Source organism: Bos javanicus, chromosome 14 (assembly GCF_032452875.1).
Source record: "Bos javanicus breed banteng chromosome 14, ARS-OSU_banteng_1.0, whole genome shotgun sequence".
In the NCBI taxonomy this organism is placed as follows: Eukaryota; Metazoa; Chordata; class Mammalia; order Artiodactyla; family Bovidae; genus Bos; species Bos javanicus.
The window spans coordinates 24,902,197-24,919,677 of record NC_083881.1 but is presented as its reverse complement, the minus strand read 5'-3'; the positions used below and the strand labels follow the sequence as shown (position 1 = coordinate 24,919,677).

The following is a 17,481-nucleotide window of genomic DNA, read 5'->3' as shown; positions in this document are numbered from 1 at the left end:
ACCCATACAGAGGCCACAATTCTAGAGGTTAACATGAGGGCACAGCCAGCGCCCCAAAGAATGTCTCCATTTTGGTCAATAACAGCACCACCCCGACAACACAAATGAAAAAGAGACTTCTAAAACTAAACAATATGATGTAAGTTCTGCTCTGACCTTCAGTCCGATGACGTTCTGTCCGTTGACCTCACAGATGTTATGTTCCGTGAGAAGACCATTTCTAGCTGCAGAACTGTCTTTCACAATGGATGTGATTTTTCCATTTTTAAAAACAAAGCCAACGTGTCCAGTACTGTCCTTATGCATGGTAATTGTCCGTTCAAAGGGCCTGTGAGCATAACAGTTTCAATTAAAATTGTAATTCCAAGGTAAACATTTCAATGGATTTCCACTATGTTGTACTGGATTCTTTGTTACCATAAATTATTTCAAAACTATTTTACTTGGTATGTACATCTTGTGTAAAAGTTTAAAAATTCTCTCCATTATGGCTGGACTAACTAATCAAGATTTCCTTCCTTTAAGTATCAAAGAATTAACACAATGCTTCATGCAGTTTATCAATGTGCTTTTTCCTTTAACATTATGTTTGAACAAAAATCAGTGTTAAAAATGAATTAACTTTTTAGTATTTCCTGGAGCTTAATTTTTCTTAGGAAGTACTTAGAACCTTTATAATATTTCTCACATCTTGATTTTGAAAACTTTACAACGGTATTTTTGCTGCAGCAGCAGCAAGACGGAAGCCCCCAGTCCCTTAGAAAGGGAGGAGCTTCAGAAAGATGGCGTCCGCTCTTGAGCACTGACAACTTGTTACTGCACACGTTTCATGACAAAATACAAATTTTACATTATAAAGTTCACAGCAGTCATGTCTTCCTGGTGATCCAAGTTACTTTTTGAAACTTTGCTCACCTAAGAGCAAAAGTGCCATCTGTCTGCAAAATGTTTACTTAATACCTACCATGTATTATTCAAAGTGAAAACACAAAGGTAGATAAAAGCCAGTTGAACCAACATGAACAAAAATGCCAAAGCTAAAAATGTGTTACAAGGTCTGCCCTTCAACCCCTGCATGGCTGAGAAGGTGGTGGTGTCCGTAGTACAGGTACCGCAAGCTCCATTATAAATGAGCTAAAGATGATGTTCCCACCAAGGACTACAGCCTCAGCCACCCAGAAGGCCAGGCTGGTTTTTGGGAACTGGTAGGCCCCCATGTATCCACCCTGAGCAGGAAACCGGGGGCAAAGTCCAGACACCTGTTGCTGTTAACCTTTCTAACCTCTTCTATTTTCCAGAGAAACGGATTAAGACAGGACAGGAACTTCTCAAAGGACAAATTTCTGTAAGCTCTGAATTAAGGTGTAGGCAAAACCGAACACTGTTTTTAAAAAGTCAAACTATGTAAGAAAGTGAAAGCAACACAGAACTGCAAGAGTATAAATATAAAACTCATCAGTAACATTTGATTATTTTCTGCAACAAAATGCTGTATTTAGTTCAGTTCAGTTGCTCAGTCGTGTCCGACTCTTTGCGACCCCATGAACCGCAGCACGCCAGGCCTCCCTGTCCATCACCAACTCCGGGAGTTCACCCAGACTCACGTCTGAGTCAGTGATGCCATCCAGCCATCTCATCCTCTGTCGTCCCCTTCTCCTGCCCCCAATCCCTCCCAGCATCAGAGTCTTTTCCAATGAGTCAACTCTTCACATGAGGTGGCCAAAGTACTGGAGTTGCAGCTTTAGCATCATTCCTTCCAAAGAAATCCCAGGGCTGATCTTCAGAAAGGACTGGTTGGATCTCCTTGCAGTCCAAGGGACTCTCAGGAGTCTTCTCCAACACTATAGTTCAAAAGCATCAATTCTTCGGCGCTCAGCCTTCTTCACAGTCCAACTCTCACATCCATATATGACCACAGGAAAAACCATAGCCTTGATTAGACGAACCTTTGTTGGCAAAGTAATGTCTCTGCTTTTGAATATGCTATCTAGGTTGGTCATAACTTTCCTTCCAAGGAGTGTCTTTTAATTTCATGGCTGCAGTCACCATCTGCAGTCATTTTGGAGCCCAGAAAAATAAAGTCTGACACTGTTTCCACTGTTTCCCCATCTACTTCCCATGAAGTGATGGGACCAGATGCCATGATCTTCGTTTTCTGAATGTTGAGCTTTAAGCCAACTTTTTCACTCTCCTCTTTCACTTTCATCAAGAGGCTTTTGAGTTCCTCTTCACTTTCTGCCATAAGGGTGGTGTCATCTGCATATCTGAGGTGATTGATATTTCTCCCGGCAATCTTGATACCAGCTTGCGTTTCTTCCAGCCCAGCGTTTCTCATGATGTACTCTGCATATAAGTTAAATAAGCAGGGTGACAATATTCAGCCTTGACGTACTCCTCTTCTTATTTGGAACCAGTCTGTTGTTCCATGTCCAGTTCTAACTGTTGCTTCCTGACCTGCATACAGATTTCTCAAGAGGCAGGTCAGGTGGTCTGGTATTCCCATCTCTTTCAGAATTTTCCACAGTTTATTGTGATCCACACAGTCAAAGGCTTTGGCATAGTCAATAAAGCAGAAAGAGATGTTTTTCTGGAACTCTCTTGCTTTTTCCATGATCCAGTGGATGTTGGCAATTTGATCTCTAGTTCCTCTGCCTTTTCTAAAAGCAGCTTGAACATCAGGAAGTTCACAGTTCACATATTGCTGAAGCCTGGCTTGGAAAATTTTGAGCATGACTTTACTAGCATGTGAGATGAGTGCAATTGTGCAGTAGTTTGAGCGTTCTTTGACATTGCCTCTTATTTCCAGAATATTAAAACCCCAAGAAAATGGAAAACTAGTCCTGAATGTCCACATGTAGTGTTTAGTCAGCTCACCTGTCCCGAATGGTCATGGTGATCTTCTCTCCGAAAGCCTGTTTGAGCACCTTGTGCGCCCGGTCCGAGCTCCAGCCAGCACAGTTCTCGCCATTTATCTGCAGCACCTGGTCCCCAAACCGCAGGCCCACCAGGGAGGACGGAGAATTGGCCTGGACAAGCTGAACAAATATACCCTGGAGGACGGAAATCACTAAGTAAGTGCTGGAAAATCAGGAACCAGCTCTTTAGGCAGCTACTCTAGTAATTTTTTTTAAAAAAGGAAAAACTACACAAGTATTACCCCCAAGAAGGAAAGTGAAAATGCTATCAAGGCAACAGGAAGATGTGAGTGGTAATTCCTAGCTCACATCATGACTCACCTGACCAACTTCCATCACCCCCTCCACCTTGGAATAAAAAGACTAAGGAAAATAAAGGCAGATTACTATAATAAATGTAAGGTTCCATGAGTCTGATAGTATACCAAACAGGTATTACTGCACCTGATCATTATTTAGGGGGAAAGACAGTAAAGTGTTGGAAGTTTCATTTAAAGAAAGTGATAGGTTAAGGTCAGAAGTTTACCTTTTGGGCTGAATATTTCCTTTACCCACTTGCTAAATTACACATAATCACTACTATTAAACAGCCTAAAAAGGTGGGTACACAGAATACAACCCCCGTTCTTAAAAATCTACAAGGTAAATACAGAGAACTCAAGTACAGGTAACTGAGAACTAAACGGGGTCTTTTTATTCATGTAAACTAAATTTCAGATGCTGAACACTATAAACAGGCCAAGTATAAAAGGCATGCGCCAGTAAGAGATGAAAGCAACCACAGGCTGCACCCCTCTCCATCCTGAGCTGCCTGAGACTTGGCGCTGCGCATCCTGTAGTTGAGGGCGGCACCCAGCAGAGTGGCCACTGGACAAACCACTGCAAGGATAAGTGCTGCAGGGGTGGAGCTGGGGAGAGAGTGGTCTCTCTCTAGGATGGAGAGGGCAGTGAAGCACGAGCTTCCCAGAGCAGCACACTCAATGAGGGTCTCACAAGAGCCACAAGTGTGCAAAGACACAACGCCCTCAGCCTCTGAGGGGCACGTGGGGCGGGGACTGGCCTCAGCCATCTTCCGCCAGGCGCCACATCTTCTACGTGCAAAGGCTGGATGCGCTGAGCTATGAGACCAAAGACCGAAAAGAAGCCCAATAACTACCTCGGAAACCCACAAATCAGGGTGAAGACTCAGCACCTCCTTAGTGATCCTAAGTGCCTCCCCAAAGAGTAACCAGGTTTCGTTTCTTCCATCTGGTAAGGTGAGAGGTAAAGTAATGTACTTTAGAAAGTCACTGTTGCCTAGAAAATGCCCCATGAAAGTCAAATTCAAGGATAGAAATAACAAACCCAAAACCACATTACAAGTCACATGATCCTCTTTTAGTTTAAAAATACTCACGACCACTGACCCCACCTATCAGTCTTAACTTGTACACGTTACCCTATTTCAATGCCAGCATTCTTGTATGAACTATGTTACGATACACGCAGACTAGTGAACTTTATTCCAGAAAAAGGACTGAAAAAAGAAAAAAATTCATCCATGGTCATGCTCAAGTCCCAGCTCTGCCTCTTCAGAAGAGGGTAGCATCTCACGTGGAAAAGCAGATTAAAAGTAGTCCCGATCAAGGATTTACATTTTAAATTGTAACTCAGTCACGTAGTCACGTAACAGCTAATCAGACAAGAGTACTGAAAGTGCTTACGTTGTCTATGGATTTCAGCCTGAGCCCAATCTTCCCGTCTTGATCCTTACACAAGATGACTTCCCGGATCCCTTGCTTGATCTCTGCCCTGCGGATCCCAATGTCGCCACCAGTGATAGGGGCCACCATGTGGTTCATGCTGGAAGGCCGCGCCACCACCTGCTGACAGAGACACATACAACACGTCAGTATTCGCAAACACACGCCCTGAGAAAATCCAAAATGATAACTGAATATATTCTGCTGTGGTTTCCTAAAATGTAATTTGCCAATTATTTCCTTCAGATCTGAGTTTTGCAAAAATGACCCTATTTTGTTTTTTAAAACTAATTCTGCAGGTTACTCACCCTCCCAGACACCATCTCCAGCAGACTCAATGACTCTCTGTTGCCGATGAATTCGCTGGCATTGGTTTTATGTGTACCCTGGCTTGTTTTCGACTCAAATGTATTATCCTTGAACTTTATAAAGGCTGTACCTTACTTTTAAATTCACACAGCATCTTCCTGAGGGTTCTTTTATATGGCCTTATCTTCAAAAATGTACTTAGCTTTTATTAAAGAGGCAAACTTCTTACCTCACAGCTCCACTACAAGGACTAAAAGTACCTGTTATTCAAGTGCTGACACACACAAGACAAATGTTATTTTTCGTCCCTTTAGTAAACATCTGTGGATTAACCAACTGTATGGAGAACAGCTGTACTAGGGACTCCGTTAGGTACCAGGCCTCACATTCCTTATTTTTTTTTCTTGACCAAAATCAGTTTATTGTTTTAAGAACCAAAGACAGTGAGGGAAGAACATATTTGTTACCAAGGCATCTTAACCAGAACCTGTCATAAAAAGCTCTGGTCTGACACCTGTGATGCTCAGAGCAGCCATGATGGGGGAGAGAAACCTCAGCCGCACACACACACAGGCTGCGAGTGTCTCCTTCAGAATCACAGTCACTGGGACACCACACACACACAAGGAACCATACTACGAATCAAGCACACACCCAGAAAATACAACTTTTGAAGAATTACAAAACTTCAATGCTTACAGCTATAAAAGCATAGAAATCAGGCAATGGGACAGAAAAAATTAAGCAAATGAATTTAGTTTAGCTGGAATACAGGACAAAAGGGAGGAGCTTTGGAGTATAACTTTTGGAAAAGAATTTTTTTCCAGCAAGTACAATTAAGTGCTTACTCAGTGTTCTTACTATGATCCATATGACCAACACATGACCACTGCCCCCTCCTGCTAAGGCCTACTATAACCACCATCTACTCTTGCCCTTCTATTTGCCCTCCACACAGCAAGCACAGAAACCCTTTTTTTAATCAATTATATCTATCATTCCCACAACTCAGACCCCCAACCCCTTACCCTGTCCACAAGGCTGCAGACTAGCTGGCCTGACAGCCCTTCCAATGCCAACCCCCCAATGCATTTGCTACAACATTCTGTCTCATCTGCCCATCACCTAGGTCTTGTCTCTCAGGTCTCTCAAGTTCATTTCTGCCTGAAAGCCTTTCAAGGTCTCTGCATATACTGGCTAGTAAAGCTGAAAGTATGTACTATGGTTTCTTTACCAGAAAGTATCTGTTGAGCATCAACTGTATGAAGAGAGAAGCTTGTGGGCACACTGAAGAGAAGAGAGGGCAACAACAAGTGTCACAGACTCTCTGTCCCTTCCAAACCCACCCTATGTGGTGAGCCCTCTTCTGTCACTGGCTTTCTGGTCAGGACCCCTCAAGAGGAGGAGGTGCCAGGGCCTGCCCCTTCCTGTCTGCTTCCTGCTCCTGCCAGTACTACCTGGGGCCAGCCCTTCATGCTGCTGGCAGCAGGTGACCAGTCTCCAGATTCCAGACACTCCCAGAAGAGCCTCCGTGCAGCCCCCAGAGGCACCAGCGCCCGTCACAGGGCCCCTCCCCTGAGGCCCAGCTCACGGGACTCCTCCACCATCACTGTCGCTCTGAGAACTACGACCCCCATCCTGCGTGCCCCAGTTCTAGAAGCAGCTTTCTAGGTTCCGCTTTTGCTTTTTTCAGTTCTTCAACCTCTCTGATTCTTGTTATCTCTGTTAAAAAATCTAGTGTGATTTCTATTGTTCCGACTGGACCCTGACTGACGTAAGCAAGTTTCAATAAATATTTGGTGAATAAATTGAAAGCCAGGTACTGTATTAAGCATGGGGGTCATGGGAACAACAGAGACATAAAGGCTGTCTTCATGAAGTTATGCATTTACCTACGACAAGTACTATAAGGTATTATAGTCTTATAGCAATAATCTTAACACAAGACTGTGACTCACTATATTTAAGCCAAGAATTTGGGGTCAAACTATAAGAAGCTTTAAACTTAAAAAGATTATGAGCAAAAAAATGGTAACAGACCTGAATCTCAGAATGATAAAGTTAGCAGTAGCTCAGTATTCATTGATATACCAAGTTCCTGGAGGAGTTACTGGAAAAAGAGACAACTGTAACAATCTAGGTTAGAGGTAGAAACACAGGGACGGGGCCACAGCAGGCTACAATGAAGAACATGAGTATAAGAAACGCGGCAGTGGCAGAATCACTAGGTCCATAACTAAATGCAGAAGACAAAGGAGAATGTGCCAGTTAAAGGCACCTGAACCTTTAACTCCTACTCAATTAGGAAAGTGGTAACAGCGCAGAGGAAGCAGACTGTAAAAAGCAATACCAGAAGACAGTCCTGAGAGGAGATCAATGCTAAGGCTATACATTTGTGAGTCTGCCACAAAGATGGTAGCTTATATCTCTCTGTAAAGTATGATTTTATATAATTCAGAACGAATTACATTATACATACCCCCTGACTTGGTGCTCCAGGGACCAAGGCCATATTTGCACATATTTCTTCTTCATTTAAACTCAGGCCCATGTACTGAGAGAGCTCCGGATACAGCTTAGGATAGAGATCTAATAACAAATGAATGAGTAGAGGAAAAATATTAGTAGAATATTTTTAAAAACCATTGTTATTATGGAGTTTTACTTGTATTTTAAAAAATCACATTTATTTTATAAAATCTAGGGTGAATTTAAATTAGTAATCTAGAAAACCCCTTTCTCTGTAATGACAATTAGAAATGGAAAACAGAAAAATAAAAGTGAAAGTATGAAGACATTTTAACTGAAACCTCAGACTTCTAAATACTCAAGACTTGAAATAATTTTCCCAAGTTATCTTGCCTTTTCTTTCTCTTAAACCTATTAGGAATTTTCTACACATATCACTGATTCTCCACTCAAGAACAACTGACCAAAATGTACACTTCAAATCAGCTATGTTTTAATTCATTCAGTAAACACAGCTATAAAATGATTCTTCTACCAAAAAAAATGAACTGTGGGGGAAAAAAAAAATTAAAGCTTGTAAATTTATTTAGTGTCCTATCATTTTAAGAATACACAGCAATGAAATCTTTGAAACAGTACATTTAAATATTAACAGTATTTAACTGAACAGTAGAGTTAGACACTATTTCCAAAAGCTCTTTATGTGATTTATGGATTTTCTAAAGGAAACAATGTTATAAGCCAACAGGCCATAAAAACCTATTTAACACTCCTGTTGTATTTTTTTTTCATTTTATACTGGAGTAGAGCTGATTAACAATGTTGTAGTGGTTGCAGGTGGACAAGGGACTCGGCCATACACATACATGCATCCATTCTCCCCCAACTCCCCTCCCATTGAGACTGCCACACCTTTTGTATCTGAAGTCATATTATTTAAGAGTTCTGTCCTGAATTCCTATGAATTTAGAAGGAAAAGGAACCAGGGAGAAGGGTATGGAGTCAGAGTAGAGACTCCAGGATTTGGGAAGTTCCCCCAAAGGAGAACGCTATCAATCCCCACAGCCCTGAAAGACAGGGGAGGGGACAGTTCAGTGAGTTACATCTTTTCATAAATGAATCACTCCTAAGTCAAGGACTTACAAAGGGTGAAATTTAAGTAACAATTTTTATAAAGTCATAAACATACTTTCATAGTCACAGTTCACTTTCTTGATTAAAGGGTTGTTTTGAAATAAACATTTGTATTTTCTTACTACTAGAGCAAGACAATTTCATGCTGTATATGTTAAAAAAAAAAAAAAATCCTGGATTCTCTATTTCAGTAAAAGAAGGCTTAACAGGTATCCCTGTTCAAGGAGAAGGAACCCAAAGAATAAACCTACTTCCATCTTGAGAGACGGGAGCAGAGGCTTCAGATAAAATCGCTGGGTTGGCAGGGTTTGCAGAAAATGCAGTCTGAGCCTAAAAAAAAAAAAAAAAAGAATTCTAACAACACTCTATAGAGACTCACTTAAACTTCTCATATAACTTAAATCCAGTAATTAAAAAAAAATCTAAAACCCTTTACTTTTAATTAAGAAATTCTAATTTCAAACAATTAAGCAATATATTTTCAAAGAAAATACATATAATTAATATTTCATAATGCTACTGCAAATATTTTCACAATGCATTATGAAATGATAGTTACACTTTAGTCTAAGTGAAAGTACCTTCTTTACCTAAAGAAAAAAGCTTAACCATATTTACATTAAGTATATATCAGGAGAACACCTAAAAATTTAAATACTTAAGTTGCTAATATTTATTTTGCCATTTCAGCATATCCCAATGAAATGTTTATCTACATTTTACCAAGTATAAGAAGGTGTTCAGTCAGTCAATTCAGTCGCTCAGTTGTGTCTGACTCTCTGCGACACCATGGACTGCAGCACACCAGGCTTCCCTGTCCATCACCAACTCCCGGAGCTTACTCAAACTCATGTCCATTGAGTCGGTGATGCCATCCAACCATCTCATCCTCTGTCGTCCCCTTCTCCTCCCATCTTCAATCATTCCTAGCACCAGGGTCTTTTCCAATGAGTCAGTTCTTCGCATCAGGTGGCCAAAGTATTGGGGTTTCAGCTTCTGCATCAGTTCTTCCAATGAATATTCAGGACTAATTTCCTTTAGGATGGACTGGTTTGATCTCCTTGATGTCCAAGGGACTCTTAAGAGTCTTCTCCAACACCATAGTTCAAAAGCATCAATTCTTTGGTGTTCAGCTTTCTTTATATTAAAACTCTCACATCCATACATGACTACTGGAAAAACCATAGCTTTGACTAGACGGACTTTTGTTGGCAAAGTAATGTTCCTGCTTTTTAATATGCTGTATAGGTTGGTCACAGCTTTTCTTCCCAGGAGCAAGTGTCTTTTAATTTCAAGGCTACAGTCATCATCTGCAGTGATTTTGGAGCCCTCCCAAAATAAGTCTGTCACGGTTTCCATTGTTTCCCCATCTATTTGCCATGAAGTGATGGGACCAGGTGCCATGATCTTAGTTTTCTGAATGTTGACTTTAAGCCAACTTTCACATTCTCCTCTTTCACGTTCATCAAGAGGCTCTTTAGTTCTTCTTCACTTTCTGCCATAAGGGTGGTGTCATCTGTATATCTGAGGTTATTGATATTTCTCCCAGCAATCTTGATTCCAGCTTGTGCTTCATCCAGTCCATTATTTCTCATGATGTACTCTGCATATAAGTTAAATAAACAGGGTGACAATATACAGTTTTTCCATACTCCTTTCTCGATTTGGAACCAGTCTGTTATTCCATGTCCAGTTCTAACTGTTGCTTCTTGACTTGCATAAAGATTTCTCAGGAGGCAGGTCAGGTGGTCTGATATTCCTATCTCTTTAAGAATTTTCCAGTTTGTTGTGATCCACACAGTCAAAGGCTCTGGCATAGTCAATAAAGCAGAAGGAGAACTTCTGTAACTCTCTTGCTTATTCGATGATCCAACAGGTGTTGGAAATTTGATCCCTGGTTCCTCAGTCTTTTCTAAATCCAGCTTGAACATCTGGAAGTTCACGATTCACGTACTGTTGAAGCCTGGCTTGGAGAATTTTGAGCATTACGTTGCTAGCATGAGTGCAACTGTGTGGTAGTTTGAGCATTCTTTGGCATTGCCTTTCTTTGGGATTGGAATGAAAACTGACCTTTTCCAGTCCTGTGGCCACTGCTGAGTTTTCCAAATCTGCTGGCTTATTGAGTGCAGCACTTTCACAGCGTCATCTTAGGATTCAAAATAGCTCACCTGGAATTCCACCACGTCCACTAGCTTTGTTCATAACGATGTTTCCTAAGGCTCACTTGACTTTGCATTCCAGGATATCTGGCTCTAAGTGAGTCATCACACCATCCTGGTTATCTGGCTCATGGGGATTTTTTTTATATAGTTCCATACCATTTCTGTCATTTACTGTGCCCATATTGTGTACCAAGGGCATGAAATGCTCCCTTGGTAACTCAAAGGGTTACCTTTTCTTGAAGAGGTCGCTAGTCTTTCCCATTCTATTGTTTTCCTCTATTTCTTTGCATTGATCACTGAGGAAGGCTTTCTTACCTCTCAGTGCTATTCTCTGGAACTCTGCATTCCAATGGGTGTATCATTCCTTTTCTCGTGTGCCTTTAGCTTCTCTCTTTTTTTTTAGTTCTACCAGTTTATTGCTACCAACACGTCACCCTCCACCCTCATGCACACATGCTCAGTCATGTAACCCCATGGACTGCAGCCCGCCAGGCTCCTCTGTCCATGGAATTCTTCCAGGCAAGAATACTGGAGTGGGTTGCCATTTCCTTCTCCAGGTAGCTTCTCTTCTTTTCTCAGCTATTTGTAAGGCCTCCTCAGACAACCATCTTGCCTTTTTGCACTTTTTTCCCTTGGGGATGCTCTTGATCACTGCCTCCTATACAATGTCACGAACCTCCGTCCATAGTTCTTCAGGCACTCTGTCTATCAGATCTAATCCCTTGAATCTGTTTGTCGCTTCCACTGTATAATCATAAGGGATTCGATTTAGGTGATACCTGAATGGCCTCATGGTTTTCCCTACTTTCTTCAATTTAAGTCTGAATTTTACAATAAGGAGTTCATGATCTGAGCCACAGTCAGCTCCCGGTCTCGTTTCTGCTATCTGTAATAGAGCTTCTCCATCTTTGGCTGCGAAGAATATAATCAATCTGATTTCAGTTGACCATCTGGTGAGGCCCATGTGTAGAGTTTTCTCTTGCGTTGTTGGAAGAGGGTGTTATGTTATACTAAGTACAAAAATATTACAAAGTATGCAAAATGCATACTTAATCACCGACATAACAATCATGGTAAAGTAATGTAATTTATGTGTTAAAACTTGCCAAAACTTTGAAAACATATACACTTAATACTAGTCAGGGGCAGGTATGCCAGGAGCTCCCCTCAGGGCTGCCTTCACAGCCCATGCTGTACGGACTGTTCCTTTTTCCCTTACAGATATATCTGAGCTCCTCAAGCAGACATGTCTCTACTGGCAGTTAAGTTGTAAGATCCAGATGTAAAATTTTTACTTAATCAAAAATATACTGATTAAGTGATAGGAGTTTAAACCTATACTCTTCATCACCAAGCTCTGAAACTGATGCTAAGAGCAGTCCCAAAGATGCCTGGAGAGATGGTAAGGAAGTCCACAAAAGTACTGCAAGTACATCACTCATCTGGATTCCACATGTTCTGATATGACTTATTGAGTCATTCTTTATTACTGTTTCATAATGTCACAATCTAAATTCAAATAAAATGCAGCAAGCAAACCTTTTTAACTTTAAATATATCCACAAACTCAAAATATGCTGAATTTTGAAAATTCTCTCACCAACTATCAACTAAAAGGAGCTAGTGGCCAGTGGATTGCTTCCTGGATAAACTCTAAGGAAAAGAAAAAAAAATACTGTTCCTCACTAAAAAGAAAGGAGCTATCAAAGCCACGAAAAGACATGGGGGAACCTAAAATGCACATTACTAAGACAGTGAAACCAATCCGAAAAGGCAAATTACGGTATGAGTCCAACCCTGACATTCTAGAGGAGGAGGGAGGCCTGGACAGAGCGTGGGGACTGTGAGGGAGTGACAGTGCTCTGCGTGACACCGAACGGTGGCTCCACATCAGCACACCTTCGTCCAAGCCCACGGAGCGAGCACAAGCGTAGCTGTGGACGTGGGGAAGCAGCAGCAGGTCAGTGACTGTCACAAGTGTACCACTCTGGCGAAGATGCTGCTGGTGTAGGGCGAGAGGTGTGTGGTGTGCAGGTCAAGCGGGGGAGGGCGCACAGGGAAGGGTCACTGAGATGGAAACTGTACCTTGCATCACTTCTGCTGTGAACCTAAAACCGCTCTGAAAAACAGAATTTACTAACTTTAAAAAATTGATCCTTTTTACACTGGTCTATTATTTCTATTCTTTCATTCATTGCTCTTGTTCTTATCCAAGGAATACTGAAGTAAGCTCTCCAAACACAAAGTTACATATTTAATTACTATATAATTTGTAGTAAAAATGAAAGATGGTACAACAAAGGCTTAAGGACTATAAGCCATTTAAATGCAGCAAAATATTCCACACTCACTTGAAATCTCAAACTAGTGAAAAAAGCGGGGGGGGGCATGTTGTTTCTACAACTACAGAAAGCATGAGAAGACACCGTACTCGTGGAGCCACCACAGTCAATCTCTGCTCACTGTGTCGGGATGCTGATGACTGTTTCTCAGTCTACTACGCACAGGCGTGGCTCCTGTTTGAGACTCACAGTGGACAGAGAGGCGCAGGGGCTGCACCATGCTCAGAGCCACAGCCTGATGGTTCCTGTGAAACACTTTACAGAATATGAATTGCCAAGTCACGGCTGCCGTGTAAAAGGAGAGATCAGAAAATAAATACTACCTTTACAGAAGCACGTCAAAAACAAAGACTCAAGTAACACTACCACAGAAAATGAAGAAAAAATAAAACAGAAGCAGTCCAAGATGTTAGTGGCTAGGCTGGGAATCTTTTTAAATCCAGCGAGAATTTAAAAACCATGTTCCCCCCTCCTTACTCTCTGTCACATCTCCAGGCAGCTAGCTTTGTGCTCAGAATATAAAAGGCTTTGAAATGGAAATATCCATACAACGAGCTGCTCCTTGAAGAGCTCAGCCTGAGGTGGACTGCAGCCGTGTTCATTTTCTGATCCAACATTTGCCAATATCAACTCTCGCCTTCTTTTTCTGCTGCTTTTGAGATAAAAAAAACCTCTGTTCAAAGTCTACGGTGGTTTAGGTTCAATTTCATAAAAACTAACAAAAAAGGACGAAAAGGAAATGAGTCATCCTCTCATATCACTTAGTGCTCAGATGTCATAGTAACAGCTTAACTGTTATACTTCAAGGTAAATATCTCAAATAAAAGCTTTTTAAAAAAGAAAGTATACTTGTTCAGATGTCCTGGGTGGAAATAAAAACCACATGAGAAAAATAATAAAATAGCAAAGGAAAAACAGATTTGAGATGACTGAATAAACCACTTAAAACTGTCAGGCATCAAAGCCTTGGCAAGCGAACAGATTTCAGAGATTTTACAAACCACCCATCAATACCCAGAGAAGGGATAAGAAATACACGCTCATGAACTCCCCCACATTCAACCAATCACTGCCAGGGGGCTAACAATTTCAGCCACACATTTGTTACTATTTTTGCTGATTTCTTTCTACCCTTAAAGAACATTTTGTCTAAAAAACACTTGTATTGTGTTCTTCTCACAAGTTTGTAATAAATATTTTATGCTAATTAATTAGGAAGTCAATCTCACGTAGAGTAAACTGAGGCCAAGATCTCTAGTAAAATGATCTTTAGGGTAAAAAACTTTGAAGTACTTTAGCAACTTATATGGAGAAGGCGATGGCACCCCACTCCAGTACTCTTGCCTGGAAAATCCCACGGACAGAGGAGCCTGGTGGGCTGCAGTCCATGAGGTGGCTAAGAGTCGGACACGACTGAGAGACTTCACTTTCCCTTTTCACTTTCATGCACTGGAGTAGGAAATGACAACCCACTCCGGTGTTCTTGCCTGGAGAATCCCAGGGACGAAGGAGCTTGGGGGGCTGCCGTCTATGGGGTCGCACAGAGTCGGACACGACTGAAGCGACTTAGCAGCAGCAACAGCAACTTGTAACAGAAAAGAATTTCATCACATTTATCATATCAAAAAGATTTCCAGAATAAAGTGTAACACGGAGTTTAATTTATCTTGTCAAATTAGAAAAACAAATAACAGCTGAAGAAATTCAGAAATAAGAGTTTATAAAAGACCAAGTTGAAAGTAAACTGGAAACAGGATGGTTCACTAAACACTACAATTATCTCCAGTTAAAACCAGTAACGAAAATTCACAGAACAGTGAGACTTGATCCCAATCCCAAACTTTCTTAAGCAGAAGAAACTATCTTACAAAGCTAATACTCAAAGGAGTACAAAAATGCCTGACTTAATGAGTGTTAGAATCACTGTACTGTCTTACATAGCCACTTGGAGCAGGACTCTCTGTTGCTGTAGCAGAGACTGTCTGCTGCTTACGTTTAAAAGACACATATGCACCACATAGATACACACAGACCTAATGTCCTTGACTGAAATATGCTACTTGCGTTAATTTTTTGATAAAATTGTTATTAAAAAGCAATGGCATAAATTATAGTTCTTATCAGAATAAACACACGTATATAAAGTTGACATAGAGATTCCATGTGTCATGGAAAAGACAAAACTTTCTAATAGTAACCAAAAAAAAAAAAAAAATCCATAGGATTCATTCTCTTAATCCGTAAAATAAAAGGCTAGTGCTACATAATAGTGTCCCCTTTCTACTTCTAACATCCTCTTTCTCCAAGTGTACAATTTAGTGGTATTAAGTATATTCATATTACTTCTCTATTACTAACATTCTAATTGTATGATTAACAATTTTCTGCATCTGAAAAAAAAAAAAAAGACACATTGCTCGGCTTTCACTGAGCTCTTCTTACACTCCTCCTCCTCCTAAAACAGTATGTGCCGCCCCGTTTCGATAATGTTTAACTTTGGAGAAGACAATTACTTCAAAGACTGGTCATCCCTGAAAACCCAACAGTACACATACTAATTTTAAACAAGACAAACTTTAAAATGTACTTAAATTAAAACTAGTCATGAAACCAAGTTATTTCCGAAGCGTCTTAAGTCCCATTTCAAAGAAAAAATATCTCGTACCCATTAATTCACAGTGAAATGAAGAAATCTCTAGTTTTCTAACGTTCTAGTTAGAAAAACTGAGTTTATACAGTGTAAATTGAACAAATACATCTGCTATTTAAGTTTCTCACTTCACTTCACCTATAATCAGAATGTATGGCAGAGGACATGGAAGAAGAAAAGTATTTAAAACATACCTGAATCACCTTGTCTACCTTCAGGTCTTCAAGAGATGGGTACAGAGACATTTTTGCAGGATTTTTCTAAAGAAAAACAACAAAAAATGTCTATGATTCAGACTTCATTGAAATTTAAATAGTGCATGGAGCCAGCAGCATACACATAAACATATGTAAGTCGTTTAACACAAGATTTAAATTGCAAAACAAAAGAGTATGACCATCTAGCTATACTAAAAATTGCTGACTGATGGTTGCCAACTACCTTTCTCTCGAGCTATATCCATTACAAATGTGAAACTTCCCTGAATACAAGTCCCTTCATTTCTATAGTTTAGAAAATCAAAGAACAATTATGTGACTCATCTAGTTTACAAGAACAAGGGCTTAGCAACTGAGAGAGAATTATATCCTTCTAACAAAAATCTAAAACAGCTGATACATGTTATCTATGTACAAAACCTCATTATTACAAAAAAATATATATACACACACATTACATAAGTATATATATAAAATAATATACACCATAGGAGACATGAATGAAATGGAGGAATAAAAGGGAAAGGAATTTTTATATTCTAAACACTCCTATATTGTTCAACGACTTTTAGTGACCATGAATTGCTTTTTGTAGTGATTTAAAACAAAATTCTCAAAGTATTACAGGCATACATACTCCAAAACTTTGTTTAGGTATTTTGAGATGAATACTTCCTTGAAGCCCAACAAAACAGAACATGTTCTAAATTGATATAGGGGTTGATACTCTGACTGCCTCCCAATGAAAACCCACCCACGACTGGCTGCTCTGTGAAGATGGAGACAGGCCCTTTAAATGCTGCTCTTCTCCAGCTGGGAAGATGCTAAGCTTTGTCAATGGGGAAGCTGGAGGTACAGTGAAGAGAAAAGGGTGTTTTCTCCCAACTTGCAGTGTCCTCCTCCAGCCAGGCCACTGCAGGGAGCAGCAGCGACAGTCCCCAGCACTGCTGAGCAGGCTCCCAGCACGGGGGCAGCAACAAGGCACTCCCCATGCCCTTCCCCATTCACTTCTGGGATCCAGTCAGTCGATGATGTTTTGGATGACTTTTCACTTTCTAACTTATGAATAATGCTGCTAATAAGGCTAACAAGCATTTACACCCCAGTTTTTACATAAACATATAATGTTCAACTGTCTTCAGACACAGCTAAGAGTAGAACTGCTAGGTTATATGGTGACTCTGTATTTAACTTTTTGAGGAACTGGTTTCTGAAGTGACTGCACTATTTCACATTCCCACCAACAGGTGTGAGGGTTCCAATTTTTCCCTAACTTGGCCACTACAATACCGTTGTCCCTCGGTCTCTGCGGGGCACTAGTTCTAAAAGTCTCCCCTGCATACATGGAAGTCTGGAGATGCTCAAGTCCCTTATATAAAAGGGCTCATACACACTTGCTATTGTCGGTCTTTTCAATTACAGCGGTCCGAGTGGATGTGCAGCAGCACTTCACTGTAGATTTGACTCCTAATTCCTTAATAACTAAGGATATTCATGAACCTAGATGGCCAATCTGTGTATCTTCTCTGAAGAAACATCT

General features: G+C 40.6%; 1 protein-coding gene across 5 annotated transcripts in view; it reads right to left on the bottom strand.

The window, feature by feature from the left end:
• The window catches only part of SDCBP (syndecan binding protein), a 53,315-nt gene that overhangs the window by 2,716 nt on the left and 33,118 nt on the right, over positions 1–17,481 (bottom strand). For 3 of the 5 annotated variants that reach the window (XM_061438797.1, XM_061438793.1, XM_061438795.1), the window contains exons 2-7: positions 15,918–15,983; positions 8,821–8,899; positions 7,446–7,555; positions 4,619–4,780; positions 2,875–3,050; positions 157–328 (exon numbers count right to left, since the gene is read on the bottom strand). In XM_061438797.1, coding sequence (XP_061294781.1) covers positions 157–328; positions 2,875–3,050; positions 4,619–4,780; positions 7,446–7,555; positions 8,821–8,899; positions 15,918–15,968 — 750 coding nt within the window. In that variant the 5' untranslated portion in view covers positions 15,969–15,983. The remainder of the gene's footprint in view (positions 1–156; positions 329–2,874; positions 3,051–4,618; positions 4,781–7,445; positions 7,556–8,820; positions 8,900–15,917; positions 15,984–17,481) is intronic. The other 2 variants (XM_061438794.1, XM_061438796.1) reach the window with 2 other exon arrangements.